This window comes from Cebus imitator, unplaced genomic scaffold (genome assembly GCF_001604975.1).
Source record: "Cebus imitator isolate Cc_AM_T3 unplaced genomic scaffold, Cebus_imitator-1.0 Scaffold192, whole genome shotgun sequence".
NCBI classification, from domain to species: domain Eukaryota; kingdom Metazoa; phylum Chordata; class Mammalia; order Primates; family Cebidae; genus Cebus; species Cebus imitator.
Window position 1 is genome coordinate 397537 of NW_016107507.1, and position 17634 is coordinate 415170.

The following is a 17634-nucleotide window of genomic DNA, read 5'->3' on the forward strand; positions in this document are numbered from 1 at the left end:
TGAACCTGGGAGGCAAAGGGTGCAGTGAGCCAATATCATACCACTGCAATCAAGCCTGGGAGACACAGCAAAACGCTGTCTCAACAAAAAAAAAGGAAAAGAAAAAGAAGCTCAACATCATAACATCAACTGTCAAAAAAAAAAAAAAAAAAATCCCTGTCTTCTTAAAGCTTACATAGTAACAGGAGAGATATACACAAAAATATAAAATTAAAGTAAGTTAAATATGGAATATGATAACAGTAAGTGCTAGGAGAAAAATAAAGCAAGGAAGATAGAGAATAATGTTTAAGTCTTTTTTCCTTTTTCATCCAATTTTAGATCAGTGGAAAGCTTCCTGAGGGGCCCTGAAGGAAAGGAGGGAGCAAATTGTGTAGAATTTTCAGGGAAATTGCTTGTTATGAGGAAAGAACAGCAAGTATAAAGGCCCTGAAGACAGAATATACCTGGCTGTGTTGGCTAGAGGAGCGGATCAAGTAACAGGAGGGTAGTACAAGGTAACATCAGAGACAACAGATGGACCGAGTCGTGCTGGGCTTTGTATATCTATAAGGGTAGTATATTTTACTCTAAATAACTTGTTTTTTGACTTCATTGTAATCTATGCTACATGACCCCTTCCTGCTTCTAGTTTCCATCAGCCCACCAGGTCTATGTCATCCTTTTTTCCATAGCCATCATTTCAGGGTGCTCTCATTAGCACCCCAATTTTTCCAATTCGCCTTTCTTTCAAAGCCCTAAGAAAAACTTATTGAGATGTGTCTGCTGCTAAGCTGGCCAAGTACTGCAGAGAAAAAGTAAATGATTTCTACTGGACATTTATACAAACCCCTTTAATACCAAGAGACCTGAAGCTCAAAGTAATAACCTAAAATTCTACTTTGCAACCCTTCAATCTTTACAGGTGACTTTTGTCTCTGTTTTACCCTAAGACCAAAACCACTGGCCATGACCTTTCTTAACTTGGCACTTCTTGTGGTTTTTTTCCCCCCATCTTATAACTTCATCTGTTCACTGTGATTTTCTTATTATTTCAATGAAAGAGGTAGTGTCACTCCTTTTTTCTTTTTTAATCAAAAATTCCCGGAATAATTTAATCTATCTCCTCTTATACCATTCTCTTTTTACCTGGATCTGATTGCTATACATTACATGTATCACAGCATCACTCTGTACTCCATAAATATGTACAAATATTATATGTCAACTTAAAACATAAAAGATATGTCACCATAAAAAATATAGAGAGACATATCTCCTAAGTAACAAGGTTTTATTGGGGAATAACATACAAGAAACAGAATTGCTATCTGGAATGCACATAGAGAACAGGGTGGTCCCTGGTATGTTTGGAAAACAAAAGAAAGGCTGGGGTTTATTGGGCAAAGAGGAGGTTATGCAAGTTGTTTTCAAAGAAAGCTTACTGGCACTGGAGCATCTTATATAAGAGCTGGTGAGTTCTGACTGGTGAGTCTCAGTAAATTTCAAGGTAGGACTTGCAATTTTAGTTTTATGGTTAGACTCTTGCAGTTTGGATTTGGCTTGTGAGACAGTTTGTCTGGCAAATGTTCTTGTATAAATGGCTAGCTGTCCTTGTGTGTGCCTTATGAAGTTTAGAAAAATTTAGAAAAGTTTAGAAAAATTTCTTGTGCTAGTCCTTGTAATCAGGCAAATCATACGTGAGAGCCTCCCCTTTATGACCTTCCCCCAGCTCTGCTTTGCCAGGCTTTGACACAAGTGACTCCATGATGAATCTGACAACTTTCATATATATACTTTACACAACATACCACCAACTTGAATTCAATCATTGAAAGTGTACAATTTGATGAATTTCATATATTCAGGGATTTGTGCAATCATCACCACAGTCAATTTTAGAACATTTTACCACCTCAAAAAGAAATCTTGTATCTTTAACTGTAACACTCCATCTTCCTCACTCCATCCCCAGTCCCAATCAATCACTAATCTACTTTATGTTTCTATAGATTTTGCTTTTCTGGATGTGCATATGAATGGGATAATATACTGTGTGGGCCTGTATATGTGTGTGTGTTTTTCTGACTCTTCATTCACTTAGTATAATGTTTTCAAGGTTCATCCATGTTAAATAAAGCATGTACAGTACTTCACTTCTTTTTACAGCTAAAATTGTATATATTTTAACTGTAATATTTCATTGTATGAATACAGCACATTTTGTTTACCCATTTGTCTGTTGAAACACATTTGGTTGTTTCCATCTTTTGGCTATCAGGAATAATGCTGCCATAAACATTTGCATACAAATGTCTATGTGAACATGTTTCTATTTCTCTTGGGTATACATCTGGAGTGAATATGCTGATCATATGGTAACTACGTTTAATAGTTTGAAGAGGCTGCACATAGTGGCTCATGCCTGTAACCCCAAAACTTTGGGAGGCTGAGGTGGGAGGATCCCTTGGGCCCAGGTGTTCAAGACCAGCCTGTGCAACAAAGTGAAACCCTGCAGATATAAAAAAAAATAAAATAATTAGCCAGGCATGGTGGTGCACACCTGTAATCCCAGTTACTCAAAGCCTGAGGTGGAAGATCACTTGAGCCTGGGAGTTAGAGGCTACAGTGAGCTGTGGTTCCACCACTGCACTCTAGCCTGGGCTACAGAGCAAGACCCAGTCTCAAGAAAAAAAAAAAAAAAAAAAGTTTGAAGAACTGCCAAACCCTTTTCCAAGGCTCTGTACCACTTTAGATTTCCACCAGCAACAAATGAGGGCAATAATGTCTCAAATTCCTGGCCAACACTTGCTATTATTTGTCTTTTTGTTTATAGACATCCTGGGGGCGGGGGTGATGTGATAGTTCACTGTGGTTCTGATTTGTATTTTCCTGACCATCTTTTCATGTGCGTGTTGTCCTCTATTTTTTTTGGAGATGTCTGCTCAGATCCTTTGTACACTTTTTAATTGGGTAATCTGTTTTTTTATTGTTGAATTGAAAGAGTTCTTTATATATTCTGACACAAGTCAATTGGCAGATATATGAGTCAAAACTATTTTCACTCATTCTTGATGGTATCCTTTGAAGCAGCCAAGTTTTTAATTTTCAGAAAGTCCAATGTATCATTTTGCTTTTTGTTGATTGTGATTTTGGTGTCATATCTAAGAATTATATATCAAATCCAAGGGCATAAAAATTTGTCCCTATGTTTTCTAACAGTTATATATATACATTTAAATTTTTTATATTGATGGATTGATTGAGATGGGGTCTCCCTATCTTGCCCAGGCTGGTCTCAAACTCCTGGGCTCAAGTGATTCTATTGCCTCACCTTCCCAAAGTGTTGGGATTTACAGGCATGAGCCACTGTGCCCAGCCTTGTTTTACATTTTTAATCTAATAAGTAGATCTTTGATCCATTTTTGAGTTAATTTTTGTATATGGTGTGAAGCTACAACTTCACTTTTGCATGTCACTATCAGCTGTTCCAGCACCATTTGTTTAAAATATTATTTGTTCTCAATTAAAAGAATGGTCTTTACACTTTTTGAAAACAGCTCACCATAGCTTTATGGGTTTCTTTCTGTACTCTGAATTTTATGTCTATCCTTGTGCCAGGCAGGACTATACCATCAGGATTAAAATTGCTTTGTAGTGACGTGTGAGTCCTCCTACATTCTTCTTCTTCAGTATTGTTTTAACAATTCCCGGTCCCTTGAAATTCTACGTGAATTTTAGAATCACTTGTTACTTTCTAGAAGTCAGCTGAGATTTTGATAGTGATAATTACTGTACTGAATCGTTAATTTGTGGCACATTACCATTTTAACAAGTTCAAGTCTTGCAATTCATGAACATGAGATGTTTTTCTACTTATTTATATATTTATTTGAACAGTATTTTATGGTTTTCTAAGTATAATTTTGTATTCCTTTTGTTAAAGTTATTCCTAAATATTTTATCTTTGTGTTGTTATACATATTACTTCTGTTAATGTTAATAAACCCAACAATGAATTGTTATAATTATTACTTTACTATCTGTCATCATTTCCTAGCAAACTGCAGCTTCGTTCCCATCCACCTCCTTTGTGAGGTTATTTACAAATGTGTTAGGCACATATTATATTTCTAAATGTTATAGGCTCAACAATGGCTTTATGAAAGGAAAATTAAATTTTTAGACCCCAAACTTGCTATGCCAAAGATAAAAGTTAAACTTGGAAACTGAGTTATAAGAAAAACTGCCTTTCCTTTGTTCCCAAACAGTTGCAAGATGGAAGGCCACATCTCTCTCCAGGTGGCCTCCCTCACCCTGATCATGTAAATTATCTTCACATATAGGGACAATGACAATATTAGAAATCATTCTACTGCCCACTCCGAGACAAATGCAGATTTGCTGAGCATGAGAAAAATGCATAACTGACTGTTCCTGTACCCTCTCCTTTCACATGTAACATGGATTCAGTGAGGGCTAATCAAAGCCTCACAAGAATGTGACCACTATCTCACTATCTACCCTCCCACTTTTGTTTTTCTTTTCCCCTTCCCCTCCTTCCCACTCTTTCTCTGTTAAGTCTTGAAGTCCTCAAAACCGTCTTTGGAAAAAAATCCAGGTCACAGATCCTTCAATGCCCAGGGTCTCTTTTTCCCAGGTACAGCCTCAACCTGTGCAAAATAAACTTCTAAATTAATAAAGACCTGTCTCAGATACTTTTTGTTATATACATTCTATATATATTATTTTATATAATTGCTTTCGGGTCAGTAAAGAGAAGAAGAAAATGTGTTTATATTATCTTTTGTAATTTCATAATAACCTTTGCTTTGTCCAGTGGATTCGAATGATCTGGGGTCACTTGCGTCAGCCTGAAGAGCTTTCTTTAGTATTTCTTGTAAACTGGGTTTGCTAGCAACAAATTCTCTCACTTTTTCAAATCAAACAAAGTATTTTGCCTTCATTTTTGAAGGACAGCTTTACAGACATGCGATTATTCCTGGCTCATTTTTTTCCTTTGAGCAATCTGAGCCCACTATCTTTTGGTATCCTTTGTTTTTGCTGAGAAGTCAGCTGTTAATGTTTTGAGACTCCCTCGTAAGTAAAGTGTAGTTGTACTGGGGGAGGGGATATGGGGAGTGGGTAAAGATAGGGTCTCACTATGTTGCCCAGGCTGGTCTTGAACTCCTGACCCCAAGTGATCCCCCTGCCTTGACCTCCTAAAGTGCTATAATTACAGTGTGAGCCGCTGTGCCCGGCAGATGTGTAGTTTTCCCTTGCTGCTTTCAGGGTTTTGTCTTGGACTTTTGACATTTTTACTATGATGAATCTGTTTACGGGTCTTTTTGCATTAATCCTACTTGGACTTTGTTGAGCTTTCTGGATGGATGGGCTATTGTGTTTTGGTAAATTGGGAAGGTTTCATTCATTCTTTCTTCAACTTAATTTTTTTTTCCATTACCTCTCTCCTCTCCTTGTGGTATTTCTGTAATATAGATGTTAGTATTCTTAATTGTATCCCACATTTCTTTGAGGCTCTGTTTATTTTCTTCATTCTTTTCTGTTTTTTGACTTGTGTAATCTATCAAACTAGCTTCAAGTTGGCAAATCCTTTTTTCTGCCAGTTCAAAGCTATTCACAGAAATAAAGGAAGGCATGAGCTACTACAACCACCCAAAACTGGGCATTTTAGATACCTTGTTGCAACTCTGGGTACTGGTCCCCCCAGCTCTAGGGCTTGTTATTGTTGTTTGCTCTTTATCTGTTTAGTAATTGGCTGGATTATTTTAATGAAGTCTGTTGCTCTCCCAGTCTTAAATCTCTGATGTCCCTCAGGTAGACACAGCTTTGGGTATGCTAATAGTCACCTTAAGAAGCCAGTACTAATGGCAGAATTATCGTCCTCATTTTTCGTGACCCCATCCAGATACTTAACTCCACTAACTGACTGCTCTCCATTATCAACAATGCCTTGGGGCATAAACTCCTCTACAAAGTAATCTACAAAGAAGCTAATTACAGCTCCTTTGAAAGAACATTTTCTGGGGTCATGTTTGATATTTGTTCTGATTCCAGAAGAGCTCCTCCTAGCTGTCTCATTCTGCGGATCTCTCCTGACAGCTAGCTTACCTTCAGCTATCTTCGCTAGATCTACAAGTCTCCTCCCCATTGCCTTTCACCATACTTCTAGGGTTTTTTTGAGAATACCCTTAGGTTTAAAGTTCTCCAGGTTCTGTGGCGAACGAAGTCACTTAGTTAGGGAAGAGATTAAGAGCTGTTTTTCTCTTTCTTTTTTCCTTTCTTTCCCTTTTTCTTTTTTTTTTTTTTTTTCTCTTTCTTTTAGAAAGGGCGTTGTTCTGTCACCTAAACTGGATTATAGAGGTGTGATCACCGCTCACTGCTCCCTTCCGGGACCCAAGTGATCCTGCCACCTCAGCCTTCCAAGTAGCTGGGACAATAAGTGTGGGCTACAAGCCCAACTAAGTATTTTATTTTTCGTGGAGACGGGGTCTGTTTTGCCCAGGCTGGTTTCGATCTCCTGGGCTCAAGCCATCTGCCTGCCTTGGTTTCCCAAAGTACTGGGAGACCACCACACTTGACCTAGGACCTGTTTTATTGCCTGCCTCTACCCCATGCAAAATCTTTATGCCAGGGCCTGGATCTGAGGGTGGAGAACATGGCAAGCTTCTTTCTGATTGACACCTTGTGGAAGCCCAGGTCTAACTAATGTAGGCCTCCATAACAACTGTTTCAGCACTGACCAAGTGGTTAAGCTAAATATTAAAAGCTGAAAGAGCCAGTGCCCTTATACAAAGGCCAGGATGTAACAAAAGCCCACCAAGAGTTTTGCCTAGGCCTCTCCTGGGCCTTAAAGCATGACAAGATAACAAAAGGAATTCTTAACAGGACCCCTTTAGGATTAAACAAGTTTTACTGGGGGTCTGAAGAAACTCTCCAGGCCTCCACAAACAAGTTTATAGGTGATGGAACTTCCCAAACGTCCATGATTTAGTAGGAGACAAGATAAGAGTAGTCACCCCAGCACGTGGAGCCATTTAGATTAGGTAAATTTACTCAGGCTCCAAAGGAAGGTCTTCAAGACTCAGAACTTAGCTATAGATTAAATTAAGTTAATCACTTATGTCTTTAGATAAATGCACACTTACATGTAGACATAGAGAAGTTATATAAACTATGGAAAACTTTGTAATTTTGAGTTGGTATGGAGCTATTTTCCGGGCCTTATCCCTGCAACTAGTTACAGAAATAAAAAACTCTCCTCCTCCCCAGTTCATCTGCATCTTGTTATTGGGCAGTGAGAAATAGCAGCCTAACCTTCAGTTTGTTCTGGGAACAACTTCATTCTAGGAAGTGAGCACTTGGTAGAAGGATGAAGTCTTTCACTTTTTATTTCCTGGCAAAGAATGACTATTTCAAAAGCCCAGGCAAAGGTCCTTGGGGTCCCATTACTTTAAGCCTGCCATGCTGAAGGACCCAGTCACTGCATGGGAATTGGGCACAATATGGGAGGTCCCTACTCCTGACTTCACTTACCTGGAAAATTAACCTCAGCAACTGTCTGCTGAGGGCATTAGGAGAAATGCTGAGGCCCTGCTCTTCCCAGGAAGAGAGCCTTCCAGCTGGGAGCTAGTAGAGAGAGACCCCTATGTTCTTGACTACTGATGTCTAGAGAAGAATCTCCACTTCACTAAGCTGACAGGGGATAAGAAGGGAACAATCTTGGCTCAAATACCACAGGCTCCCATTTTTCTAACTAAATTTTCATAGACTTTCTTGAACAGACGCTTCTTCATTTTGCTGTTTGCTTTTAGGACCATTTCCAGACTCTAACATAAATGAACTCATTCTTTGGGCCTCCAAACTGCTTTGAGTTGTCCTCCTATCTCACCCTTTTTTCTTTGTCTCCTTTGTAGGCTGCCACTCCACTGTCCAATCTATAAATGCTGGTACCTTTCTTGGATCAAGGCTCTTTTCTCTATATACATATACATCTTCCCTATGTAATCTCTTCCAATTCCACAATTTAAAAAGTGTACATGATGATGACCTGGTGTGTGGCTCATGCCTGTAATCCCAACACTTTGGGAGGCAGCGGCAGACGGATCACCTGAGGTCAGGTGTTCAACCTGGCCAAAATGGCAAAACCTTGTCTCTACTAAAAATACAAAAATTAGCCAGGCATGGTGGTGTGCACTTGTAATCCCAGCTGCTTGGGAGGCTGAGACAGGAGAATCACTTGAACCCAGGACACAGAGGCAGAGGTTGCAATGAGCAGAGATCAAACCACTGCACTCCAGCATGGGTGACAGAGTAAGACTCCATCTCAAAAAAAAAAAAAAAAAAAGTACATGACTTCCAAATACATATTTCTAGCCCTGACTCATATTTAATTACATTTTCAACAACTCTATTTGCATTTTCAGTTCACCAGTTTCAAAAGAAAAATTTTAATTCAATACAATGCTTTGAAAAAACTCTTCCTATCTTAACCAGTCAATCTTCCAACAACTAGTTCATATGCTTGATTCCCCTGTCCTCTCAAATCCATGGCTTGCCCTCTATATATCCTGCTTCAAAATATATGTTGACTCAATCTGACCAAATTAGCACCTCATCTGCTCATCCCAGTTCAAATCATTATCATCTCTTATCTGGATAAACAAAATAGCTTCTATCTTTCACTTCCCCAACTCTATGCTGACCTCCCTTAGTTGTCTACATAGTAGTCAGAGTGCTAATTTTAAAATGTTTATCAGTTCACATCATTCCTCTAAATCAATGATTTCTCACTTTATTAGGATAAACTCCCAATCCCTTTACCATCACCTATAAAGCACTACATGATCTCACATTTCCTTTCCTTTCTGATCCAATCTTAAACACTTCCCTTCTTCGTTCCAGCTACACTGGCTTCTTTCTGTTCTTCAAACCTCCTCATCTGAATTTTCTTTTCTTTTCTTTCTTTCTTTCTTTCTTCTTCTTTTTTGAGATGGAATTTTGCTCTGTAGCCCAGGCTGGAGTGCAGTGGCGCGATCTGGGCTCACGGCAACCTCCACCTCCTGGGTTCATGCAGTTCTCCTGCCTCAGCCTCCTCAGTACTGGGATTATAGGCATGTGCCACCATGCCCAGCTAATTTTTGTTTTTTTTTTTTGTTTTTTTTAAGTAGAGACAGGATTTCATCATGTTGGCCAGGCTAGTCTCAAACTCCTAACCTCAAGTGATCCACCTGCCTCAGCCTCCCAAAGTGCTTGGATACAGGTGTGAGCTACCGCACCCAGCCTTAATTTTCTTAAGGCCTCTAAATTTGTTCTGCCTGCAAAAACCTTACACTACATTTCCCATGGTTGACTCTTTCACACTATTTAGATCTCAGGTCAAATATTACCTCTTCATAGAAGCTTTCTCTGACATTCTATGCAGTAAGCAACTCTATAGTATTATTTTACTTTCTTCATAGCAATTATCACTACTGAAATTTTGACACGAGTAAAGAATCATGAAAAATGATAACCCTTGCTATTCATGCATTCATGCTATCATGATTCTCTTCTGATTCCTCTAGGGCCTGGTTCCATTCATTATCTCTTTTCTTTCTTACATTTCCCATCTCCTTTCTCTCCACTGGCTACTTCCATCCATGAAAACTCAACTCTTCCTTGTGTTTGTGTCCTTGTACCCTCATTATTTTTTGACATCTTGAAATATGGCTCTTATATCTCATTTTCCTTACCAACCACTTTACTGAATTCATCTCCAAAAAGTGACAATAATATCCTGTTAGTGAAAACACTATGACTTTTTTTCACTCTAATTTGTTTTACCTCCATTTAATTTACTTTATTTTTTGAGATTGAGTCTTGCTTTATCACCCAGGCTGGAGGGCAGTGGCACGATCTCAGTTCACTGCAACCTCCACCTCCCAGGTTCAAGCCGTTCTGTTGCCTCAGCCTCCCAAGTAGCTGGGATAACAGGCATGGGCCACCACACCTGGCTAATTTTTTGTATTTTTAGTAGAGACGATGTTTCACCATTTTGGCCAGACTGGTCTCGAACTCCTGACCTCAGGTGATCTTCCCACCTTGGACTCCCAAAGTGCTGGGATTAAAGGCATAAGCCACCACACCTGGCTTTCTTTCTTTTCTCCCCTCCTTCTTCCCTTCCTTTTTCCCTTTCCACCCCCTCCCTCTCCCTTCCCTTACTCTTCCTTCCTTCTTTTTTTTTAAACATAAGTAACATATATTCATTTTATATAAAACCAGAAAACTCAAAATGAGGATTCTACCTCCTAGAAATCAACTACTGTTACTGTTTGCTTTGCGTATGTCTAGAACTTTTTTAGTGCATGCATATAGATTTAAAAATAAAACTAAGCCAGAAATAGAATTATACTGTATTTGCTATTTTATATATACTTTGAAAAACTGTGATATATCATTAAATCTTTGAAGATCAACAGATATAGGTTCTGTCCTCTTTTGCCCTATCAGGCCTAACTGAATCTGCCTATATAAAAGACTTACTAAGAAGATAATCTGGTCTCTTTCTATGATTCTAGACTATAATGGCCATTTATTTTGCCAGTCAAAGCTACTCTTTTTTAAAAAAAAAGAAAGACAGGGTCTCACTATGTTGCCCGGACTGGCCTCTAACTCCTAGGCTCAAGAGAGTCTCCCAAGTAGCTGGGATTACAAGCATGTGTCACTCTGCCCAGCACTAGTCAGAACTTCTATATACTATATTCTGCTAGACAGAACTTCTAACTATACTGGACACAAATTTAACTATATGTATTTAGGAATAAAATTAAAAGAGAAACAACTATTTAAATAGCACTCATGAGTCTATCAACATTTTTCTTACAAGGTAGGTGATAAGGAACTGCTACTGCTTTAGCAGGCCTTGACACAATAAATATGTTTCTAGTGTTTAAAGGTAGGTGAGAAAGCCAATCACATGATCTAATGCTCAAATTGAAAGTTTAAAATACTCTTTCAATTTTGGAGGAAAAGCTGGGTGGGCTAAACTTGCTGAGACGGTACCCTGGTTTCCAGTATGGCTCCTAAATATAGCTATGCTACTATACTTTATGGGTGGCCTAAGAGATTTTCAGGGGTAATTTTGACTATACAGTTGGACCTCCATTTCTGCAAATTCCATATCCAAAGATTAAACCAACCATGGATTGTAAACCTAGTTAGGCCCACAATGGTTGTGGCTGTAATGAAACATTTATGCATATTTTTTCTTATTCCCTAAGCAATATAGTATAGTAACTCTACACATAACATTTACATTGTATTAGGTTTTATAGGTAACTGAGAGATGATATGCATAGGTTAAATGCAAATATTATGTCAATTTACATAAGAAACTTGAGCTTCCCAATGGGTCTTGGATCCAATCCCCTACAAATACCAACGGATGACTCTACTCCGCTTTTTCTTAACACATTGACTAAGAACCTATCCCAACATAAGATTTACCTCCCCTGTATTTTCTGAATACTCCAGTTCCTTTTATGTCACATTTATGCCAGTGGTCCTTCAATAAATGATACAGGTATAATTATAACATCTAAGGTAATTAGAGGTATATTATAACACCTATTAAAATACAATGACTACAACATGATCATCTTCTAGCTAAAAGACTGACTCCAGCAGGAAGTCAATTTTAAAGCGTAACATTAAGTAGAAGTGCTCAACTAAGGGTGAAGACTGACTTCTTCAGTTAAAAGTACTGCAAATTCTTTTAAGATATACAAATAAATTACAAACATTTAGAGACTTGGTGTATACTTGATTTATAATTTAAAATAAAAATAAAAGATAAAAATCCTTAAGATGCCAACTAACAGGTCAAATTAAACAAACGTACTCATAATCCGGCTTTTTTGGTATGAATATATCTTGTGCATCATCTTCCATGAGTTGTAGGTCAACATAGAGGTCTGTAGTTCCACTGGCATTAAAATTCCCTTGGATATTCTGACCATATTGTTGAAGACGCTTCCACAAGTCATTATAAAGACGTAATAATTTGGGGTATTCTCCCTCAAATGCCTGCTTCAAAAACATAGAAGCTGCCAAGCAAAACAATAACATGAATTAGACAAATGATAAAACAACAGAATTAGGTAAATGTTTCTTTTGCATATGAAGATGATGTTCCAAATAATGCATGCTGTAGGACAAACCAAAGACGTGTCCTAATGAGGCCTTTTATAATAATGCTAGTAACAATAATTTTCCACTTTCACTATTCACTGCATTTGATATGCAGGTCATATATTTTGAAACCTAATCTACATTAAAAAAATAGAAAAGGCCAGGCGCAGTGGCTCACATCTGTAATCCCAGCACTTTAGGAGGCTAAGGCGGGCAGACTGCCTGAGGTCAGGAGTTTGAGATCAGTCTGGCCAATATGGTGAAACCCCGTCTCTACTAAATATACAAAAAAATTAGCCAGGCATGATAGCGTGCACCTGTAATCCCAGCTATGAGGGAAGCTGAGGCAGGGGAATTGCTTGGAGGAGGGAGGGAGAGGTGGCAGTGAGCAAAGGCTGCACTACTGCACTCTAGCCTGGGCAACAGAGTGAGACTCTGTCTCAGAAAAGAAAGAAAAAGAAAAACTCACAATTATAGTTGAAGTTTTCAATTCCTCCCTTTTCCAAGAATCAAAACAATAAGTACACCAAACAATGCTAACGCCCAATTGACTTACTTTAAATTCATACAGTAATTCATGCAAACACACATTCTTTTTAAGTGCGCATGGAATGTTGACCAAGATCGACAATATTTGGTTCCATTAAACAGGTCTCAACACGTTTAAAAGGCTTCAAGTCATACAAAGCTTGTTCTCTAACCAAAATAGTTTCAGATTAGAAATCAGTAACAAAAAGATATCAAAAGAGAATCCTCAAATACTTGGAACTATACAATGCTTCTAAATAACCCATGAATCAAAAAAGAAATCAAAAGGGAAATTGGAAGTATTTTGAACTGAATGAAAATTATAACACAACATATCAGAATTTGTGGGATGTCACCAAAGGAGTACTTGGGGGAAATGTATTCTTTTGAAATGAGAGAAAGTCTCAAATCAATGACCTAAACTTTCATTTTAAGAACATGGAAAAAGAAGGGGAAATAAAAACCAAAGTAAAGAGAAGAAATAAAATAATAAAGCTCTGAACAGGTATCGAACCAGAAAATGAAAACAAGAAACACTGAAACCAAAAACTGGCTCTTTGAAAAGATGAGTAAAATTGACAAACTTCTAGCCAGATGAATTAGGTAAAAAGAGTAGAAACAAATTAGCCATGTTAAGAATAACGGAGATCTCATTACATATTACAAAATATTGCCGGGCGCGGTGGCTCAAGCCTGTAATCCCAGCACTTTGGGAGGCCGAAGCGGGTGGATCACGAGGTCAAGAGATCGAGACCATCCTGGTCAACATGGTGAAACCCCGTCTCTACTAAAAATACAAAAAATTAGCTGGGCATGGTGGTGCGTGCCTGTAATCCCAGCGACTCAGGAGGCTGAGGCAGGGGAATTGCCTGAACCCAGGAGGCGGAGGTTGCGGTGAGCCAAGATCGCGCCATTGCATTCCAGCCTGGGTAACAAGAGTGAAACTCCGTCTCAAAAAAAAAACAAAACAAAACAAAAAAAAATATTCTGCAGATACTAAAAGGTAATAAAGGAATTATGAACAACTTTATGTAAATAAACTTGAAAACTTTCATAAAATACACAAATTCCTTGAAAGATACAAACTGCCAAAGCTCACTCAAGAAGAAATAAACAGACTGAATAGCATCATGCCTATTGATTCTTTTAGTCAAAAATCTTTCCACAAAGAAAAACTGTAGGCTTGGATGACTTCAGTGGTGATTTTTATCAAGCAACTTAAGAAAGAAATAAAACCAATTCTATACGAATTCCTAATTCATTCTGAGGCCAGCACTGTCCTGATAAAAAAACCAGATATATTAAAGAAAAATAAAAACTACAAAACAATATTCCTTATGTAGATGCAAAAATTATAACCAAAATTTCATCAAATTTAGCCAATCAATATATAAAAAGAATAATATATCATAACCAAGGAGATCTATGTCAGAAATTCATAGTTTGTCTATGAACCAACGTACCTGGCCAGCTTAATGAATTAAAAATCAGTCAATGTGATTCATCTTGTTAACAAACTCAAAAGAAAAAGCGTATGTTCTTTTCAATAAATGAAGAGAAAGCATTTGAAAAAATCTAACATTCACTCCTAATAAAACCTCTCAGTCAACTAGGAACAGAAAGGAACACACCCTTAACCTAATAAAAGGCATCTATGAAAAACTATGGCTAACTGAATACTTAAGAGAAAAAGTAATACTTTTGCTCAAAAATCAGCAACAAGACAACAACGTTAGCTTTCACTACTTCTAGTCAACATATCCTGGAGGTTCTAGCCAGTGTAATGAGACCTAAATAAGTAAGTAAGTAAATAAATAAGACATTCAGACTGGAAAGGCACACAGTCATTTTAGACAATACATACTCCTCTATATACAAAATCTGACAGAATCTATCAGAAAAGCTACTAGAGTTAACATAACTGAGTTAGCAAAGTTGCAAGATACAAGATTAATGTGCAAAACTCACTCATATGCCTATATTCTACCAATGAGCAATCAGATGTTGAAATTTTAAAAGAATACAATTTAGAATAGCACAAAAATATGAAATACTTAGACATATCTGACAAAATGGAAAATATTTGCACACTGAAAACTGCAAAAAGAATGCTGGGATAAAGAAGACCTACATAAATGGAAAGAGATAACATAGTTCAAAGATTCAATACTGTTAAATGTAAATTATCCCTAAATTAATCTACATATTAAATGTTATCTCATTTAAAATGAATGCAAGCTTTGTTTTTGTAGAAATTTTAAAAAGATCCAAAAATCATATGAAAAGGCTAAGAACCCAAAATAGTCAGAGCAACTTTGAAAAAGAACAACGCTGGAGTACTAATACAACCTGATTTCAATACATATAAAACTATAACAGTTAATACACTGGTACTGGGGTAAAGACAGACACAAAGATTAATGGTGCAGAATAGAGACTACAAAAATAGACCCACACATATCTAGGAGACTGAATTTTGACAAAGGTGAAAACAAAATTTAGTGGACACAGGGCAGAGTTCAACAAATGAGACTGTACAATTGAAAAACTATATGGAAAAATATCCTCTTTAATCTACACTCTGTAACTTACATAAAAATTAACTCAAAAAAGATTAAATATTCTGAAAAAAAAATCTGACGGTACTTTTCTGTCCATGAGTTAGACATGATATAAAACCAAACGTGTGGTCCATAAAAGAAGAAACTGATAAACTGGAAATCATCTAAATTAAAAGTATCTGCTCTTCAAAAAATACTGCTAAGAAAAATGAAAATACATGCCCTAGGAAGGCAAAATCAATTTCCTATATATCTGATAAAGTACTTGTATCTAGAACACATGAAGAACTCTCAAGTCTCAATAGTAATGGCCTCATTTAAAAAATGGTACCTTTATCAAAGAAGGTATATGAATGGCAAATAAACACATGAAAAAACACTCAACATCCTTAGTCAACAGGAAAATGCAAATTAAAACCACAACGAGATACCACTACATAATCGTTCAAATGACTAAAATTAAAAAGAGTGACTATATCACAGCTGAATGAGGTGGCTTGTGCCTGTAATCCCAGAATTTTGGGTGGCTGAGGTGGGTGGAACACCTGAGGTTGGGAGTTTCAGACTAGCCTGGTCAACATGGTGATACCCCATCTGTAATAAAAATACAAAATTTAGCCAGGTGTGGTGGTGCACACCTGTAATCCCAGCTACTTGGCAGGCTGACGCACAAGAATCGCTTGAACCCGGGAGGCAGAGGTTTCGGTGAGCCAAGAACATGCCACTGTTCCCTGGGCAACACAGTGAGACTGAGTTTCAAAAACAAAAAAATGGTCCTATCATATATTGGCAAGGATAAAGAAGCTAGAACACTTGTATAGCTTGTGGAAATAAAAAATTGTATACTCATTTTGCAAAACAATTTAGAATTTCATTAAAATGCTAACTACATACCTAACATATTGTTACATTATTCTGCTTCTAGATATTTATCCAATAAAAATAAGAGTATATGCCAATAGAAGGAATTGTACCTGAGCATTCACAGTATCTTTATTTATAGTAGCAAAAACTGGTAACAACCCAATGTCCATCAACAGGCCAATGCATAAACAAACTAATACATCCATGCAATGGAATACTGTGCAGCAACAAAAACATACTACAGTACAGCTGAATCTCAGTAAAATCATGATGTGTGAAAGAAGCCACACAAATAAGGATATGTATCCTAATCATTCAATTTGTACAAAATTTTGGGAGCCACAAACTACCATATAGTAACTAAAAGCAGATCAGTGTTTGCCTGATGATGGGGGAGGGAGATAGTGGAGAAACTAATTACAAAGCCATACAAGGAAACTTGGGAGTGATGAATATGTTAGTTGATTGATGGTTGTGATGATTTCAAGGGTGCACTCATATGTCAAAACATATCCGATTGTATACTTTCAGTATGTACTGTGTATTGTATGCCAGCTGTACCTCAGTAAAGTTATTTAAGAGAAATTATCTCAGAGACAACTTTGGCCTCCCTCGTCCTCCATAAAGCAACAATCCACCATGGGCCCTGAATAACCTTACATGTTCTTTCAGGGCATGTCAATAATGCAAGGCCCTGGTTTGCTTTTATATTTGGCAAGAAATCTTGAGAGATACAGTGACATCATCCTGCAGACAAACAGCAGACTTGTTTACTGTCACTACAAAAGTGGTAGTTTCTTCAAGCTCAAGGTTCCTTACCTGCCATGCAATTTCTCTGCACACTTATCATCCACATGGGCCCATGTCATATCTCCCTATAATATTTGGAGGCATGTGAAACTATAAAACAATATGCTAATGCTTATGATTCTTGCTGTGTTGTAATAAAGCTTTTTCTCTAACCCAAGAGTCTCATGTCTTCCAATAATACTCATAAAACTATGGCAGTTTAGCCTTTAAGAAAGATAAAATATTAGATCCTTCAGGTATTTTTTTTAATTTTTAATTTTTTATTGAGACGGAGTCTTGCTCTTTTGCCAGGCTAGAGTGCAGTGGCACAATCTTGGCTCACTATAACCTCCGCCTACCGGGTTCAAACTATTCCCCTGCCTCAGCCTCCCGAGTAGCTGGGACTACAGACACATGCCACCATGCCTGACTAATTTTTTTGTATTTTAGTAGAGATACGGTTTCACCATGTTGGCCAGGGTCGTCTTGATCTCCTGACCTCGTGATTTGCCCACCTCGGCCTCCCAAAGTGCTGGGATTACAGGTGTGAGCCACCACACCCAGCCAGATCCTTAAGTGTTTCAACTTCCCCCATCAAAATCAAAATATTTCTTTGTTATTCTCTCACATCAATCTGTTCTTTGTTTTTTGTTGTTGTTGTTGTTGTTGTTTTTTAAATTTACCACAATTTCTTTTTTTTTTTTTTTTTTTTTTTTTTTTT

At 37.5% G+C, this 17634-nt stretch overlaps 1 protein-coding gene across 3 annotated transcripts in view; it reads right to left on the bottom strand.

Annotated features, from left to right (window-relative positions):
* COG5 (component of oligomeric golgi complex 5) overlaps positions 1-17634 on the bottom strand; it is a 368077-nt gene that overhangs the window by 83475 nt on the left and 266968 nt on the right. For all 3 annotated transcript variants that reach the window (XM_017546917.2, XM_037745106.1, XM_017546916.2), the window contains exon 12: positions 11882-12086. In XM_017546917.2, the coding sequence (XP_017402406.1) occupies positions 11882-12086 (205 nt within the window). The remainder of the gene's footprint in view (positions 1-11881; positions 12087-17634) is intronic.